This window comes from Pezoporus occidentalis, unplaced genomic scaffold, assembly GCF_034315485.1.
Source record: "Pezoporus occidentalis ecotype Australia unplaced genomic scaffold, CSIRO_AGI_Poc_V1 ctg76, whole genome shotgun sequence".
In the NCBI taxonomy this organism is placed as follows: Eukaryota; Metazoa; Chordata; class Aves; order Psittaciformes; family Psittacidae; genus Pezoporus; species Pezoporus occidentalis.
The window spans coordinates 2,045,779-2,063,994 of NW_026916115.1; the positions used below are offsets into that span (position 1 = coordinate 2,045,779).

Sequence of the window (18,216 nt, forward strand, 5' to 3'; positions counted from 1 at the left end):
CCCCGGGGTCCTGCTCCTCAGGCCGTACTTGTCCCCGTCACAGCCACACTGCTCGTGCGACCGTGCCGGATCGACCGCGCGAGACTGCCGCTGCTGGGGAGGGGTGAGCGACCTCCCTCGGAGGACCGGAGGCGGCTGCAGGAGCCGCTCTGTCCCCGCTCTCCCGGCGCTCTGTGGTTTAAGATGGCGACGGGGGCTGAGGGGGCGAGTCCGTGAGTCCCAGGCCGGAGCGCCGCGGGGGCCGGCGGGGGCGGCAAGGCGGGCGGGAGCTGCCGGGCCGGGCCGCGGTGCCCTGCGCCGCGCCGGGGGGAGGAGCGGGAGGCCGCCTGCCGGGCCGGGGAGCAGCGGCGGCATGTGAGCGCGGGCCGCGGCCGGGAGCGCGGCGATGGGGCAGCAGGTGGGCCGCGTCGGGGAGCCGGGCGCCGGGCTCCAGCACCAGCCGCCGCCTCAGCAGCAGCAGCCGCGGGGACTGCGGGGTAGCAGCGCGGCCAAGCCGGCGGGCCGCCGGCGGGATGCGGCCGGGCGCACCGCCGAGGGAGGCTTCAATATCTTCACCCAGCACGGTGAGGGGCCGGGGCTGGGGCCGCGCCGCCGGGTGGGTGGAGGGCCGCGGCTCGGGGGGCGCCCGCTTGCCCTCGGCTTCGGCCAGAGGGTCGATCGCGGGGCTCGGGGGAAAGGGGCGAGATCGCCCTTCCTCCCCTGCCTCCTTTGTTGTTGTGGGTTTAACTGGGGGAGGGGAGAGGTGCGGGGCGAAGAGACGCGCCTCTCCCGGCAGGGGGGAGCGGGGTAGCCCCGCCACCGTGCCACGTCCCGGGGGACGCTTGCCTCGGCCCAGCACGGAGCCTGGCAGCGGGGCCGGAGGAACTTCCCCCGGAGCTGGGACTCCCCGGCATCTGCGGCAGCGAGGTGGCACCACCGGGAATCAAAGCTCGCAGTTCTTGGCGGCTGTCAGTGCGACGTTTCCTAGCTCTGGTTTTATTTACAAAGGTAAACGGTACATGTGCTTATTTACTGGGGCGCTTGTAACTTGCCCATCTACATCTGTAAGTCTCTGTTGTTGTATAGCTCCTGACAGAGCAAACGATTTTGTTTTGACTGGGGTGTTACAGCTGAAATCTCATTCTCTGTTTAAGTTTTTCCCTGTCCACATCTATTCTTATTCCTGTAAACTGATACCGGAAATGTTTAATGCAACACGATTAGTTTCAGTAATCTCTCTTAGGAGGACCCCACAACTTCAAATTCCCCTTTGTAATTATGTGGAATTTTGTTGTTGTTGTTTGTTTTATCTGTCTGGCAACACCTTTATATAATGCACAAGTTTTGGAAGGTATGATCAACTGAAACCTGTCTGCTCTGACAAGCATGTTGAGAATAGATGCGTGGATGCATCTCTAATCCTAAGGAGCTGAATCTGCTATGGAGAGTGTGACTGGTTTGGCTTTAGGTGGAGAGATATGTCAGTGTTTATAGAGCAAACTTTTTCTGACAATACATGTTTTCTTCTGCTCAATAGAATGAGCATAGGCAAAAAGATTAAGGAGCATGCAACCAGCAGTCTAAATGTAAATATCATCAGCTGTGACTGCTGACACATGAGTATGAATCAAAACAAGAGTGCAGCAATAAATTTGGTTTTTAAAATCTCAGTCTTACAGCTTTTGAGTTCAGGGAGTGGTATCAACTTTGAAATCAAAACAGAACTCTGAGCTTGCTGAAATGCCTGACCTTCTATAACTACAATTAAAACTAAGCATTTTATTGCATCCTTCAGCCATAGTATCATCAACTTCATGTTTTACTCTGTTGTTTTTGTACTTTAAAAGGCTCTTTGGCAAAACCATTACTATAATAGACTGAAATACTGAAATGCACAATGTTAGGAGCAGAATTCAGAAGTTATGCATGTACCCCACTTCTTTCAGGATGCTGAAGTCTACATCTTTAGACTTTAGAGCAAAACTGCTATTTAGACAAAATGCTAAGTATGACTGAGCAGGCAGGAGCACTCCTGCTAATGACAGATAGTCTCCTTTTGTGTTTTGGTACCAAGATGGCTATTTAGTTCTTGCTCTTATAAGGCAAGGACAGAAAGGGTGTTTGTGGGAAGTACAGTGCAGCATCTGGGGAACGTGCAGTTACTTCAGAATAACACAGTTGAGACCGACTCAAGCACATCTTTTCATTTATTGCTGCGTGTTTTAGTAGTAATTTAGTTTAGCATCCTAAATAAATTCTTCTAGCTCCTCCCTCTGCCCTACTAAATTTTAAAGGTAGATGGTAGAATTATTAACATGGAGTGGCAGGGAAATAGAGAGGAAAAGCTTTCTTAAGCATGCATGCACACCAAGACAAGAAATTATGTGCTTTACCAGCCCTCTGCTTTGTCTTCCATAGAACTCAAAACAAGAATGAGTCAGGGAAGTCAACACACTCTGAATAAAACTGTTCAGGGGCATATAAAAAGAACATTTCTCTGTGATAACAATGACTGTATCTTTAAAAATATTTTCTCTACTATTTATATTGCTTAGTTTATCTGCTTCAGTGGTAAGGTAATTGATATAATTTTCATTAGGTTTTTGTTGGCTCTGTTATTTTCTTTGCAGACTGTAAAGGAAGATACGTCTATTGAAAATACGATACAGCTTTTTATTCTGTTAGGTTGTGTAAAAGGGGTGTGTGTTTTTGGCAATCCAGTTTTTGAGTTTTAGAGCAGGCTTCAAACTGCTGTCTTGTCTTGGTGAGTACCTCAGCCGTGTTAAGTTGTTCCCTGATTCCATGCACATTTTACTAGAAATGAGTGAACAACTTGCTATTGATTATCTGTACCAAGTGCTAATCAAAGTTGAGCACCTATTTAAATACTTGTCTTGGGCAATAATAAATCATTTTTGTAATATTTCTGAATCTGGAGTTCACTTCCTTTCTCAGTTCTTTTCTTGTGATCCTCACTTCCCTTTCTGAGGGGATTTCTCAACTTCTATTCTTATTTTTCGTTTACTAACCTTGTTGTCCTGTTTTACTTAACCTAGCTTTTTGCTAGCCTTAAGTGCTACTCTTATTTTGCTGAGATGCTGTGCTTGCTGGTGATATTCCTTGATCTAGATTCCTGTTTTGTAGTAGTTTGTTTCTGAACCTGACCTTCCATTCTGTCTCTAGGATGTCTATTCACAGTATTTGAAAAGTGATGGTAGAAGCACAGGATTATGAGTTAGCCCTCTTGGACCAGCGACTAAACCAGCCAGTCAAAGGATGAGCCTGGGTTATCTACCTTCCTTGGCTTTTTTTGATAGTCATTTATTTAAGGAAGACAACCTATTGACCTACAGGTGTAAATCTCTGCCTCAGCTCACATTGGCAGATTTCGTACTATACTATGAACCTTACTAAGCACTCTTGCCAAAGTTAATTTTAAGTGGTTGCTTCTTCGGGATTGTTTATGAAAAGGGTGGAAATAAACAATATTTTCATCCTCAGACCCATATTACTACAGGATTTTGATTGTGTCAAATCAATAAAATGTAAAATCCCTTATGCTAGGCTGAGGCTCTTATGAAAACCTGAGATGAGCGTTTTCATGCAACTAACTTGAAATATAGTCATCCTTGAAAAATTGATAGATTGAGTTGAACCAGTTTGTCTCAAGCGTGTTTGCTGTGTTACAGCTGTGTAGGGAAAGCACTACAGCTATACAGGCACTACTTACTTCAGGATGTATTTTGGAAGAGGCAAGGAATTTGAAGATGTTTTCTGCTTTATGGAAAGAACAAGGAAATCTGTGTTGTGGAACCCCACTATTCTTTCATGAGAACAGACACCTAGACTGCTGGAGGCTTCCGTTTACCATAGTATTGAATTTTGTGAGCACTGCTGCAAAGTTCAGCAGAAAAGTCCTAAGCAAGCTGATGGGACTGGTCTTGTTCAACATCTTTGTCGGTGACATGGACAGTGTGTTTGAGTGCGCCCTCAGCAAGTTTGCCAATGACACCAAGCTGTGTGGTTCGGTTGATACGCTGGAGGGAAGGAATGCCATCCAGAGGGACCTGGACACGCTTGTGAGGTGGGCTGATGCCAACCTCATGAAGTTTAACCATGCCAACTGCAAGGTCCTACACCTGGCTTGGAGCAATCCCAGGCACAGCTACAGGTTGAGCAGAGAAGAGATTCAGAGCAGCCCTGAGGAGAAGGACTTGGGGGTGTTGGTTGATGAGAAACTGAACATGAGCTGGCGGCAGTGTGCGCTTGCAGCCCAGAAACCAACCATATCCTGGGCTGGATCAAAAGGAGCATGACCAGCAGGTCGAAGGAGGTGATCCTGCCCCTCTACTCTGCTCTCGTGAGACCTCACCTGGAGTATTGTGTGCAGTTCTGGTGTCCTCAACATAAAAAGGACATGGAACTGTTGGAACAAGTCCAGAGAAGGGCCACAAGGATGATCAGGGGACTGAAGCACCTCCCCTTTGAAGACAGGCTGAGAAAGTTGGGGCTGTTCAGCCTGGAGAAGAGAAGGCTGCATGGAGACCTCATAGGAGCCTTCCAGTATCTGAAGGGGGCCTATAGGGATGCTGGAGAGGGACTCTTCATTAGGGACTGTAGTGACAGGACAAGGGGTAACGGGTTCAGACTTTAACAGGGGAAGTTTAGATTGGATATAAGGAGGAAATTCTTTCCTGTTAGGGTGGTGAGGCACTGGAATGGGTTGCCCATGGAGGTTGTGAGTGCTTCATCCCTGGCAGTGTTCATGACCAGGTTGGACGAGGCCTTGGGTGATATGGTCTAGTGTAAGGTGTCCCTGCCCATTAGAGGGGGGTTGGAACTAGATCATCTTAAGGTACTTTCCAACCTTAACTATTCTATGATTCTGTGACTTTTAGGGAGGTACTCCTCCCCCTCTATTTGATCCTGGTGTGGCCACATCTGGAGTACTTTGTCCGGTTCTGGGCTCCTCAGTACATGAAAGACAAGAAGCTACTGGAAAGGGTGCAGTGAAGAGCCATGAGAATGATCAGGGTTTTGGAGCATCCTTCTGATGAGGAGAAACTGTGGGAGTTTTCCTATTTAGAGAAGACTGAGAGGGGATCTTGTGAATGCATGTAAGTATCTCAAAGGTGGGTACCAGAGGATGGTGCCAGACTTTTTTTCATTGGTGCCCAGTGACAGGACAAGGAGCAATGGCCATAAACTAAAGCACAAGAAGTTTCACCTCAGTGTGAGGAAGAACTTTATGTTGAGGGTGGCAGAGCACTGCAACAGGGTGCCTAAGAACATTGTGAAGTCTCCCACCTGAACATGATCCTGTGGCCCTGCCTTGGCAGGGGGGTTGGACTGGATGATCTCTAGACATCCCTTCCAACCCTACTTATTCTGTGATTTGTTAGCCATGGAGCAGATCTCTCCAAAATGCAAAAAGATAGGCATGGATTTTGCAGCCTTTTGTAGTTAGCCCTTTGAAGCGCTCTTTTGTGAGCATTCCTAGCATGTAATCTGTGACTTACAAAAGCAAGCAATGGATCATCAAGCATGTTTGTTGCTAGTAATGTAATAGAAAGGAAGAGTGTAAACAGAAGGATTATTCAAACACTAGTGTTCCCATGTGCACTGCATCAGAATTACTAGTACCACAGGGACAGTAACTCAGCATGGAGAAGCTGTAGAGAACACTAATTACGATCAAATATTTACATTTCAGTACAACCAGAAAATAAGTACTTGATGCCATTACAGGATGAGCTCGTTTTCCTCTTTCAGAGAAGGAATAGAGGAGAGAACAAGAACTAGGTTATCTCCTTATCCTTTCAGTAGTTTGTTTGAAGGAAGGGGTACAACTGATGACAACCAACAACTTCCAAGTTGTATGGAAGCTCCTTGTATGAACTCTGAACAGTGACATGCTCTAATTTTCTTTCTGAAGAGTAGATAACTGCCTGCTATACCAGGATATTCTTTGGAATGTTGTTAGCATGCTTTTCATCTCCAAAAAGACTTGCTGAGTGTTGTAGAAAAAATGCTGCAGGAAAATCAGATTATTTAAATCCTGGCTGGAAAGCCTTTGCAATACCCGTTTGCAGTACTGGTACAGTTGCCCTGGTGATATATTTTGGAGTAGTGGAAGACTCTGCCACACTTGAGCTTTTGATCCAGCAGGCGCAGGACATTTGTTCCCTGTTTTGTTTTCTAGAGGAGGAGTTTAGCAACCTTTTACTATGTGTATCAAGGTCAGGCAAGATAAGCCTATACTTTTAAAAATAAAATTATCATTAAAGCTCCCCTAAGGCAGTTGGAGTGCTAAGCCACATGATAAAAATATTCTAAAGTAGGAAGAAGCATAAATAACACTGTCCCTTTGAAATTCGGTGAAATTGAAGGGCTGGATGCAGGAAAATGGAGAGAAGATAGGGTCAGTTTAACAACTGCACTTTGTGGGTTGCCTAAAATGTTCTTTAGTTTTCATCTCACTGAAATGCAGCAAGCTCAGGCCAGAGCTACTTGCCTGCAGACTTTCCTGTCAGTAAATGCTCTGTGCAGATGGAATATAATCACTGTATTCAGTGTGTGACTCTTTGTACTGTAAATCAGAAATCTTGTGGGACCATAACGTATAAATAACTCTTAACTAATTATCTGGGGAATAAAGGATAGTTCAGATAAATGTCTAGGGGAACATCTCCTGCAGAACATAAAATTGCAGGCATGTTCTGTGTTGCGTAATTTTCCATGATATCTAAATTGTTCCTCTAGATTCAGTTGCATTCAATACTCATTTTTATATCTTAAGTTGGGATTTTTGCATACTGCATTTTGCAAATGAGAAGACTCTGCCAACTGGATGGAAGGGACAATACAATACAGACTATTGATTGGTTCTAATTCCCGGCCTATCTGTATTTCCTATGTAATTTTCACATACACAGAGGACTGTTGTCAGAAAAAGGTAAGACTGAAATGAAACTACTTCAAAAGATGTTAGTCAGAACTAACTTAAAAATCAAATTTCAAAGCCCAGACAGCTCTCTGATTTCTCAGTTCTCCACATGTAGCAGATGGTGTGGTACAAGTTGTTCTAGCAATATTTCACAAACTTGCTATTGCTTGCAAGTGCAATGTTTTGCAAAAAAAAAATTGTGGGATTTTTTTTTTTTGTGGAAATAGGGACATGGCCGAGTGAACAAATAGGTGGAAAGTGAACGTGTAAACTATAGGACACGCAAGCAAATTGTCACAAGCAGCCTAAACTTTTTCAATATAGCAGGACTGACAGCTCACATTATTGGGAGTTTGAAGATAGTTGGACTCTCTCCTAGAGAAGCTGTAGGAGGGTTGGCTTCAGGAATACTTTATGGCTGGTACTAATTACAGATTTTTGGGATAGTAGGCTTGAAGTCATGTTGTCATTGGTGTTCAGAAGTGACCTGTTCTGTAACCCACTTATTTCAGCATATGTCATGTTTGATTGTTCTTAAAGCAGACCAGTCTTTGCTGAGCTAAAAGCGTACTTTTTAGGTCTGTATTTTGTAGATAAAACTAGAGGATTGTTAGTGTGGTTTATTCTAGCCCATTTCTCTTAGTTGTCACAACTTAATGTTTCCAGCATACTTATTATCCCTAAACTGTTTTCTAAGTACTGCTGACAGCTGACTAGTTCACACTTGTAAGAAACTATGTTAAAATCCAACTAACATAAAACAAGAAACAACAGTTTATGCTTATTCCAGTAGGGATGTGTGTGAAAGATACTCGAAGTTAAGTTTTGGCTAGTGACTTGCAGTTCATTTTTACCTCTTTGCATTCAAAAAGCCAAGAAATAAAAGACCACAAACTAAAGCTTCATCTACGTTATAACTGTTTGAGAATCTGATATCCTAAATCACTGCTTGCCAAACGGTTAGTAGTTCTTTCAGCAGTATGTAATTATGAATGATGTAAAGCTTCGGAGCTGTAGTGCAAATGACCGGCTTTGCAGGTGAGTCTGCAAAGTAGGCATACAGGTTCCTTCTTAACAGCGTTCAGAAGCGTGTTTACTGGTAAGGAAATACTTTTCACAGTGTTTGGACCACCAGCAGTTTCTCTCTTCACACAGCAGGAAAGAAACAAAAGCTTGTGCTAAGTGCTGTAACACAGTTGAATCGCTGGGTCTGAAGTAATGGCTTTTGGTAACTGCATCATCCCTCACATTTCACTGGTTTTGTGGTTGTGAAATACTTTATTTTAAGGACTGATCTTGGTATTATCAATAGAGGCTATTCTCTCTAGAAGAAGTGACTGTTACAAAACCATTGAGGCTTCCTGTTGGTAACACTCTAAACCACAACAAGCCTTAGTTATATTACCCATATCTGCTTAGGAAGTTTCATGTGCTTTGTGGGCTTTCTATAAAGACATGTGCATCTCCTAATACAACTGCATATACTTCACTAAGAAGTGAACTGGTTTTATTTCAATCTTCTACTGATCTTTGATGGCCATTTAAACATCTTTTAAGACTGAACTTTTTCAAGAAATTCCTTCTCTCCTGTGTCTTCCTACCAAATGTTGTTCTTAGGATCCTAATCTTCCATTAAAAATAATTGCATGTGTTAATAAACTTGGAGCTTCACTTACGTTGATTTGAAAGTATTCTATGACATAGCGATAGAATTGGGACTACAGTTATGTAAGAAAAGTAGCTCTTCAGTGAAGGAAAACTCATTTTTCATAGGACATTCTCACTTTCTATAGGACCTTCATCCATTAATTTGATGTTACTGGTTTGGATTTTGGCTCTTTCCTGGTTTTTTTTTTGTGTGTGTGTGGTTGTTGTTTTTTTTTGGTTGTTTTTGTGTGTGTGTTATTTAAAGCTATCTTTACTAAAGTGAAACTGAAGTGACACTAAAGTAGCTGCTTCTTGTTGCAAGCTATGTAGGCAAAAGCATAGGAACCATCTCCCGCTGCTGTTGGGGTCCAATTAGAAATCAAATTAGAGGATAGGAGGATGAGACCATTAAGGATTTGTCACCCTGTGCACCTTGGTATCTTATTTCTCTTTCCTTTCACTTACGATAATCCCAACAGCAAAACATCAAGTGTGTGTCTGCTGTTCCTATTTGTCATCATCTCAACTAGGAAACATAGGATGAGCAGCTATGGAGAAAAGTATTCCAGAAAGACAAATAATGCTGGAGAGGAAAGAATGGGAATAAGGGAAGACTGGAAGAAGATAAAAGGGTAAAAGATGATCTTGCACCTTCTCCCTAATAGTGCATTTCAGTACACTGGAGACTGTATTTCAACTGTTCAACTTTGCAGATAATGTTTTAAAATACAATCTTGAGTATATTTAATAACTGTTAAATGAGACAGGTGGGCTTTCTAAACTGACCTGTCATAAGTTGAAACTGGGTTACTGACTGATGTCCCTGTAATGGGCAGCACACCTGTTGGGGGAAGTACCCCCATATAGAATAGAATATTTCAATTGCAGAGGACCTTCAACGATCATCTTACTCAACTGTGTGATTGAATCAGGGCTAAAGTAGCTTGATTACTGATACCAGGCACAAAAAGATAAGTTCCAAGCTCCTGGAGCACAACCAGACGTTAATTCGCAGGACTGTTTGTTTTGGGAAGAAAAAACTCACCTAGATCTCCTTCTCCTGTTCCCTTCTTACCAGAGGTAGAATCAAGTGCAGTTGGAGAAAGAATACACATATACCCTCTTTAGAGTTCACACGTGGGATTTATAGTGGTTTGGCATGAGATTCCAGTAATTGCTTTTGTTGCAGGTTAAGTGTGCTCCACACCTTGGCTAATTTTGAAACAGGTTTCAGGCTTGCTTCTGGTTGAAATAAATGGTATTAATCTTATCTATTATGGTGGTAGGATGTAGCGTAGGTCATGAGGTGTTCTGTTTTTCAGATTCCTTGTTCAATTAGACCCATAATTTTTGGAAAAGTTGACTGTACAGTAGTATTCCTGTACAGTAGACACCCCAAAACATATAGGAATTGTATTGTGATGAACCGTCCTTGTCACAAATCTGTGCACACTCCAACAGGGCCTAGCCTAGAAGCTTGTTTAAATATTACCATATTCAAGTAGATTAGTATTGCCTCCTACATTTACCCTAAACATTAGGGGTCTAAAGTTGTTTACAGAGCACAGATCTGTTTTCTAGGGAAAAACAAAATATTTGTACATTCATACTTTGTAGTCCAATTGTGAAGATAACCCTTGAAATCCAAGCTGGAGTGTAAATTAATATAATGAGGCCTTCCTTAGCTTACACGGTCAGCTCAGTTTCTCAACATTATTTCAAAGCCTTTGCTGCCAAGGGTTCATTTTGCTAACCAGCAGTGTCAGAGAGTTAACAAGACTGTTCAGTTTTGCTGCTGCTATTCAGGAACCTGTGGGAGGCTGTGCAACTGATGAGAATATCAATTCTGTGTTGCCACTTAGAAAAGCCAAGAGCAGAGGTAGAGACAAGATACAGCTATACTGCTATCTCTGAAAATTACTTAATAGAAGAAAACTGGAAAAAAATATTTAGAGCTCACCTATTTATGAAACTACAGTGACTACTTATTCAAACTTTTAAAAAGTTGATACAAATTATATTATCTGGGCAGGGTGAAATGGACCCTTCTCAAGACTGTGAATAACCTTGAAGATCTTTTGAAACAGTGGCATAGCTTCCTTCCTCCATTATGTCACTAAATGCAGCAGAGCTTGAGTTTATACTGCTCTGAGCTGTATTGCATAAACAGAGACTTATTGCTTGTATTTAACACATTTTTTTCTTAGAGCACAGGTTTGTAATTTTAAAGCTTTCTTCATGTCTACTGTTCACTTCCCTACAAGTGAAAAAGAAACTGTCCTTTCAGAGCTGATCTGTGGTTGCTTTTCTTCTACGAATTTTTTTCATCTGTAATCTACTCTTAAAATGGGCAGCTCTCTCACTCAGAATTAAGATACTGAAATTAAAATAGCAAATTCTTAAAACTTGAACTTTAAACTGCTGAATGTCCTACATGCGCTTTTTAAAATGTTGTTAATAGAGTCAAGCCTTGGTAAGGTTACTCTTTGACACTTTTATCAAAACATAAAGGCTGTGGTACAGGCATTGGGGATGCTCTGAAAGTTGTTTCTTTGATCGCTTCATGGTGATATCAGGCAATTCTGGTTTGTCTGCAAACCTGCTTTTTTACTGACTGGATTGGCATCAAGTAAGCCATGATGAGATTTGTCATTTGTGGTAGTAACATATATAAACAGTGAAAGCCCCAGAGAATTCTTGTGCTTTCTCCTGACTAGGAAGATGAGTGGGGTTTTGGTAGGTTTTGTCATCTTTTTTCAAGGCAGGGAGATGCATACATTTTACAGAGGAAGAAGGGATGAGCAGTGCTTTTGCAATTGGTATCGCTGTAAAACCTGTGCTCTGGCCCAGTTACCCAGGGAAGCACAGTGAAATACCTTTTTCACTAATCATAAGTTGTATGCTTGTTATTCAGGATAATCATTGGCCTTAATTTTGATTTATGGCTCTTTTTAAAAAAAATCCCAAGAGTAAACAGAGAAAGGAGAGCTGCTTTATCAGATTAAAAAGTCCTTGTCTGGAGATCCTTAGAAAATGGTATGTAGTGTCTTGCAGTGCTAGTATTTCAAGTTATATTTAGGGTTTTTTTCTTCAGGATCTTAAAAAAGCCTGTGGATGTTAAGGTTTGCGCATAGCTGTGAGGGAGGAGCTGATTGTTCATGTTACAAGAAACTGAGATCTTATTTTTGAGAGATAGAATACATGAGTCTGATATAAACTACAGAAAAACCAACTAGCCCACTTTTTGTAACTTTTTCTTCCAGAGGTTCATTGATGGCTTAGGACTGATGTACAAAATAAGTAGACACTCAGATGATTTGAGTAGCCTGTGGAACAGAAGTCTGGGGGGTTTAATTCTTGCTTTTGTCATAACAACACTAAATCTGTTTTTGTTAGAAAACATTCATTTTCTGGGTTTAGATCATCATAATTATATTTAATTGCTTTAGGGGTAAAATATTTGAAAGAGGGCACTACCCTCTAAATCAGGTCATTTAATTGTGTGGTAATTTCTGTACTTTAGCACTTAGTTGGGACTACAGATACGCTTTGAGAAGTTGAAATAGGACACACCTTAACTCTGTCAAAGCTAAATTTGTGTGTGGTCTTGTATCATAACTCTTTCTTTTGTTGATATGAATAAGTCTATAGCTTCCACCCCTATCTTGTCAAATGGTTAAGCTGAATTTGATTAAGACAGTTTGAGATGTGTCTCTTCATCAGGGCACAAATTTACACCATAAGGTGCAATGACTTTTTTTGCATGCTGTGTTAGAGTTTCTGCCACACATTTTTCTCATTTTAGGGGCTGGTGGCAAACCGTGTAACTGCTCCTAGGTGCAGCCTAGCTCTAGAATAGTGCTCAGCTGGCCTCTCAGTACCTGCTCACCACAGGTGGATGGGTTAGCCCTAGTATTATGCTTGTTGGCTTGTGGGCTGTGGAAGTTGGCATGCCTTAAGGCAACATAGACTGTGTAGACTCAGGTAAGCCAATTATTAGCATGAATTCTGTTGTGCATCAGCTGTTACAGAACTACACTGCAGCTGCTATGCATGAGGTATTGCTAGTAAGTATTTTGTTCCTGAGCAAGACCAGCACTTTACTACAAGGAACCTTTTAGACAGCCTTTCCACTTTCTCTAGCCTTCCTCTCTCCACACAAAGCTTATCACCTTCTTTTCGAGCCAGGAAGTAGGCTTTGAAACACGCACTGTATTGACAGCAGGGAGCAGGTGAGAATGAGAGAGAGCAGCCTCACGCTGGGCAGAACTACCACGTTAGCTGAGGAGCCTGGGCAGCACGCAGGAGGCTCTGTCAATTTAAAGTAGGAGGAGAAAGATCGATCGCTGCTTCTTACGGAGAACACGATTTTCCAGCCTACCACGAGAGGGTGATACAAACCTTTGGCTTAATTTAACCACTGCTAAAGGGTTTTTCTGTTAGGAAAAGTGGAGTGTGTTATTCAACATTCCTGGGTTACAGGGAAGAGTGTTTTAAGTAACTGTTGGTTTATGAAAGCAGTCGAGATCCACATATCAAAAGGCAGATGTAGCTATCTTAAAATACATATTTATTTTGCTTTTGACTTTAAGAACTGAACTGCTTCCTTTTTAGTTGTTTTGTGTGTGTTGGGCTTCGTCCTAACTTCATCTGCCAGCAAGAGAAATTTTCCAACTTGTTTATGTCCTAGTATGCAAGCAACTTTTCATGCATGCGAAGATGTTAAATCTGATACTTCTGCTAGGCAATCTGAGCCCTCAAATTAAGAGTCTTATTGCTTCTGTGCACTTCTCATCTGTAAAATGGCAGTAATGCTGTCTTTGTTTATGGAGATGTTTAGACTTTTGCATAAACAAACACAGAAAAGTTGTCTGCAGGCTAAATGTTCAGTCATGCACTCTTGTCTCATCCTTTAGGCTGTTAGGGAAATGTGTTTGTTGTGTTTCTAGCTTGTATTTCAAAACACTTGCTGCATGGTAATAGGTCTGAAAGAAGGTCAGTGCTTGTGTTAATTGTTTGTCTTGCCTTGAAATGGAAGCTGAAAACAGTGTACTTTGCTCAATGTTATATATCAAGCATCCATAAAGAGGCTGATGCTACAGAGAATTAGCAACACATAGCTTTAGTTTACTGTCTTTGGTTGTTTAGCAGTAGAGCAATACAAACGGAGTGAATTGCAGTAAGCATTCATGCACTTAGGTTGTTGGATGGGAGACAGGGTCTCTGCAAAGAGATCCCAGATCTGGTGTACAGAGTTTAGACATGTAATTACAAGAAAAATGAGATCACCTGACACTACCATGGTGTTCATCATTGACTGCTCAGCTGTGGGGTAGTTGTTAGACTGAACTGGGATGCATTTATGTTTCTCTAGAAGTCAGTTATTTCTTTTAAGATTAATCAGTGACAGGCTGCATTGAAAGAAACAGGTTAACCAGTCCTAAAACACAGACTGCTACAAAGGAGATAGGAATTTTTTTTTAAATACTACCAAGGTAGACTTTGTCTTGGATGCTATCATGTAAAAAGCAAAGGCATGAGGACTTCTGGTATGCTGTAGTTGTCCTTCTTCCCTCCTCTTCCTCCTCCCCTCCCCCCCCCCAAGTCTGCTCAGGCATAGTGGTGCTTCATATTCCTAAACCGAAGGTTACCCTTCCAGGGATCACTCTTGTGCTTTGAGATAATGATCCTGTGTGTTGCAAACAAGTGTGATTCCATGGTGAATACTGTATGAAAGAAGGTTGTCTGAGGCTTAAAGAGAAACAGAAATAACTGTCCAGGAATTGGTGCCAGGTGACAAATTAGGAAAAACTATTTCCTTTCTCATGATCATTTAGCGTTCTTACTCAGCTGCCTTTGTCTTGATTTGGAGCCATCTCTCTTATGAAAATGAAACAGGTGATGCACAGTATTTTTCTATCTGTCTCTCTGCTCTTGGGGAAATATTTTGTTCCCAAATTCCTTGCCTTTGCTGACAGACAAAGGATGTAGGCTCTAAAACGAGGAATACAGACATGCAGGAACTGGAGAAAATGATTTCTCCCCATGAGGGTAGCATTTTTGTTTAAATATAAGAAAATGAGATACTGATGTAAAAAAATCCCTGCAGTTAGAAAACTGTTTTCTGTAGTGGTTAGCTGTTTAATCTATTTTGGTCTAATTTCACACACACTGGTAAGTAGTAAGTTTATAAAAGCAAGACAGTGTTTTATCATACAGGTGAGTGGCATGAGTACACAAGATGGTTTATGCAGCAGGTCTCTAGTGGAACTGCTGATGCAGACCTCTATCCGCAGGACCATGCTTTCTTTTCCAAATTTGACTGCAGGGGCTTTCTGTTATACTTGAATTTATAACAGATTTTCTTCCCCTTTTTGATGCTTGAACTTAAAACTGTTTTAATCCTACTTAATTAGTGTGAGGAAATGTAGGAGTTTTTGTTTAGAGAACATTGGTAGCTGAGACGGTAGTGGTTTTAAAAGTGTTTTGGGTCTTCATATTGGAAGTTTTATTCATTACTTGGAGAGGTACTGTAAGGGGTTTGTAAGGAAAGCCTTAAGTATTGCGCTTTAAGGAGGATGGGTGATCCAACACCAGTTTGAGTCCTGTTCAGCCATAGCTTCCAGTCTGATACTTAGCAAATGACTTTGTTTCTTTACCTTAGACCTTCTTCTGCACAGTACACGTTTTACCCTGCTCTGTATTACTGTCAAAAGAATAAAATATCAAAACTGTGAGGCACTCGATATATCAAGTGCTACGAAAATATCCCATGTAGTATCAAGTCATAATATTAGCCCTGACTGAGAATGTTGTGCAGGCTGTGAATTTAATGCATGTGAGAATAAGCATTTACTGCTGGTGAAAAGTACAGCATGGTTAGTACTAGCGAAGGTAGTCACCCACAAAACAGGTATGGCCTCAGCAGAAGCCTAGGATCCAATACATCATCTTTCTCTTTTGTCCTTAAATTACTAACAAAGTGTTTCAGCAAAAATTGTGGATCTTACTGTTTAGTTGTAGACATCTGAGAAGGCTACATGGTTACCTACTAGAGGATTTGAAAATATATTTTATTAGAATTCATGTCCTCATTGGAAAAAATGTCATTTCATCTCATCACAAATCTGGAGAACAATTATCTACTTAGAAAAGCTTCACTGTTGGGGATGAGATACTCATGCTGCTGAACAGGCACATAACTGCATGACGCATGTGCTCACTCAACTTTGTTAGCACTCTTGTAATTTTAAATCTGAAAAAAACATGACAGCACATCTCAGGTCTGGTCTCTGAGGAGGATTGTGTCGTCCTTTCAGCAGCATGCTTCCAAGGACAGCTGCACAGTTAGCATTCATGCCTGCCAGGGTCTGTGCTCTCTGCAGTGATCCCCACCCCAAATCTCCAGACAAAACCAGGAGATGAATCTCAACAGCTGCAGAAGGCTCAGTTTATGAATCTTAATTAGAGTAAGGAGCTATTTGAAGTGTTTCTTTACATATGTCTCTAACGATGGTCATAAGGGCTACACATTCCCATTCAAGTTGTCAAGATAATGCTAACCTCTTTATAGAGGTGGACATCTAGTGGTCTGAGCCTGTGTGGATGCTGTGTCCCTCTAAACATAAATGATGCTCAATAGTGTTTTGTCCTTTGCTCTGCCAATGTGCTCTCAGTTCTCCTCATTTTCCCCTGCCCAGGTTGCACCTTTTTTGCAGTTGTGTTTTTTCTGTGAGAGTAGCTACCACCCTTATGTGATGTACTGCTTTCATAACATTGGCAAAGCACCCAAAAAAAATGGTTTGAGACCTCCACACCCAGACCTGAATATTTTTCCTCAGTTTAAAGCTGAACTAGGTGTGAATTTGAAGTTGGATAACCAATGACCTGCATTTTATGTATTTGTCTTAGATTACAGCAGCCACATTCATATATTAAGAACAAAGCCAAGGATGTTGGTTTCCCAGTAATTATATTGTACCTGTCATTATGTAGGAAGCCCTGCCCTTTCTTTAGAAGTGAAATCATTAGATTCCATGTATTTTAATTGGGTGAGTCATTTCATTTCAGTCCTGCTGCTAGAGCATGTGCCTGTTGTGTCTAATATAATTTCCCCTTAATGGGGCCAACAGTAGCAGTACCAGTATCATGAAGTCTGTTATAAATAATATGTCTGCAGTATTCACAGTACATTATTTCTGAAGCTTCACCATGAGTTTTCAAAGCCAGAATACTTCCATTATTTATTTTATTTTCCTATGATGGAGAGGGTTATAATTTGAACTAAACTTTTACAAGAGAGAGCCTGTTTGTATCCTGGTAATCTGAATTGCAATGAGTTGATAAAAACTTGTCAAAAGAGAAGCTTGTCACCATCACCACTATGCTGCTTCTTTACTGGTATTTGTTCTCATCTAGCTCTGTGGTGAGGCAGTCCAGGGAGCTAAACTGACAGAAAGCTCTGAAGTGTTCATTTGGTTTCCTGACGCAGAGTAGTAAACACCAGATGAACATGGGTGTGAGCACTGAGCATGTGGGAAGCAGCAAAGGAGGCAGCTGGGAGAAGGGGAAACAACCATGGGTCTGGCAGCAGCTGCCTGCTGGGTTCACTCAGCCACATGCTCAGTCTGCACCCTCAAAACCTCAAAGTAGTTCAGCAGTTTTGTCTCTTGTGCCTGGGGAAGGGCTTTGGTGAATCCAGTTTAGGATTACTTAAAAAAAAAAAAAAGAAGAAAACCACTGAAAACTTAATAGTCTGTACATATATACTTAGCACTGTAGCTCTTTAGCTAGGCTGCTCTCAGAAATGGGCCTCTGAAATTTGTCCTTTCAGAATCTTTGAAATTCAGAAATGAGTTGACTGAGATGCTTAAAGAATTAAAGGCAGTTATCTCTTCATAACAGGTTACTTCCACAAGCTTCTAAGAATAGGGTCACCTCTTACCTGTTTTAAGGGTGGGCTTTTTTAACATGTATTTTACTTCTGTGCTTATTGAGTTCTTGGCTGTCTACAATGCTACACTTGTATGCCTTGAATGAAAATCTGATTATAACCCAGTGCTTGTGAACAGCAGCTCTTCACTGCTGTTGCTGAGTTGGTGAGACTGACAGCTAAAGGAAAAGGCTGTCTGTCCTTCAAGCTGAACTAGGTGTGAACTTAAAGTTGGATAACCAAATGGATTATTTGACAGTATTTCTGCCAGAAGAGTCTTAGTTCTGTGAATAGATCTGTTATTCCAGTTTCTCTAGTAATTAGGAATTAAGTTCTTACACTGGTAATCTGCTGTTGCATTTTAATTAGATACCCAGTTCTCAATACAGAAGTTTTACTGAACAGTCACATTTGACGTTACTGATAAGAGAACATGCCAACCTACATTAGTCAGTCCTTTTGAGGGTTGATTCTGCTTGTTGTATTTGATCATGACAATTTGACTTTTGCTATTACTCAGCTTTTCTAGCTTCAGAACCTGAGGTGTGACCCTGCATGTTTAATCTATTGGTCTTTTTAGTGGGGGTAAGAGTAGGGGAAGAAGGTTCGTACTATGTACAGATCTCTGCTGGATATTCTCCAGGCTCTCATCTTTGTATTTCAGTCACTCACTTGTGTGCTGTTTGTCTTTGTGGGTGCTTCAGAGGTTTTC

At 41.6% G+C, this 18,216-nt stretch overlaps 1 protein-coding gene across 1 annotated transcript in view; it reads left to right on the forward strand.

Annotated features, from left to right (window-relative positions):
* Positions 1 to 327: 327 nt before the first annotated feature.
* Positions 328 to 18,216, forward strand: part of ABL2 (ABL proto-oncogene 2, non-receptor tyrosine kinase) — a 50,766-nt gene continuing 32,877 nt past the window's right edge. Inside the window, exon 1 of the mRNA XM_062602296.1 lies at positions 328 to 563. Within this exon, the coding sequence (XP_062458280.1) occupies positions 386 to 563 (178 nt within the window). The 5' untranslated portion in view covers positions 328 to 385. The remainder of the gene's footprint in view (positions 564 to 18,216) is intronic.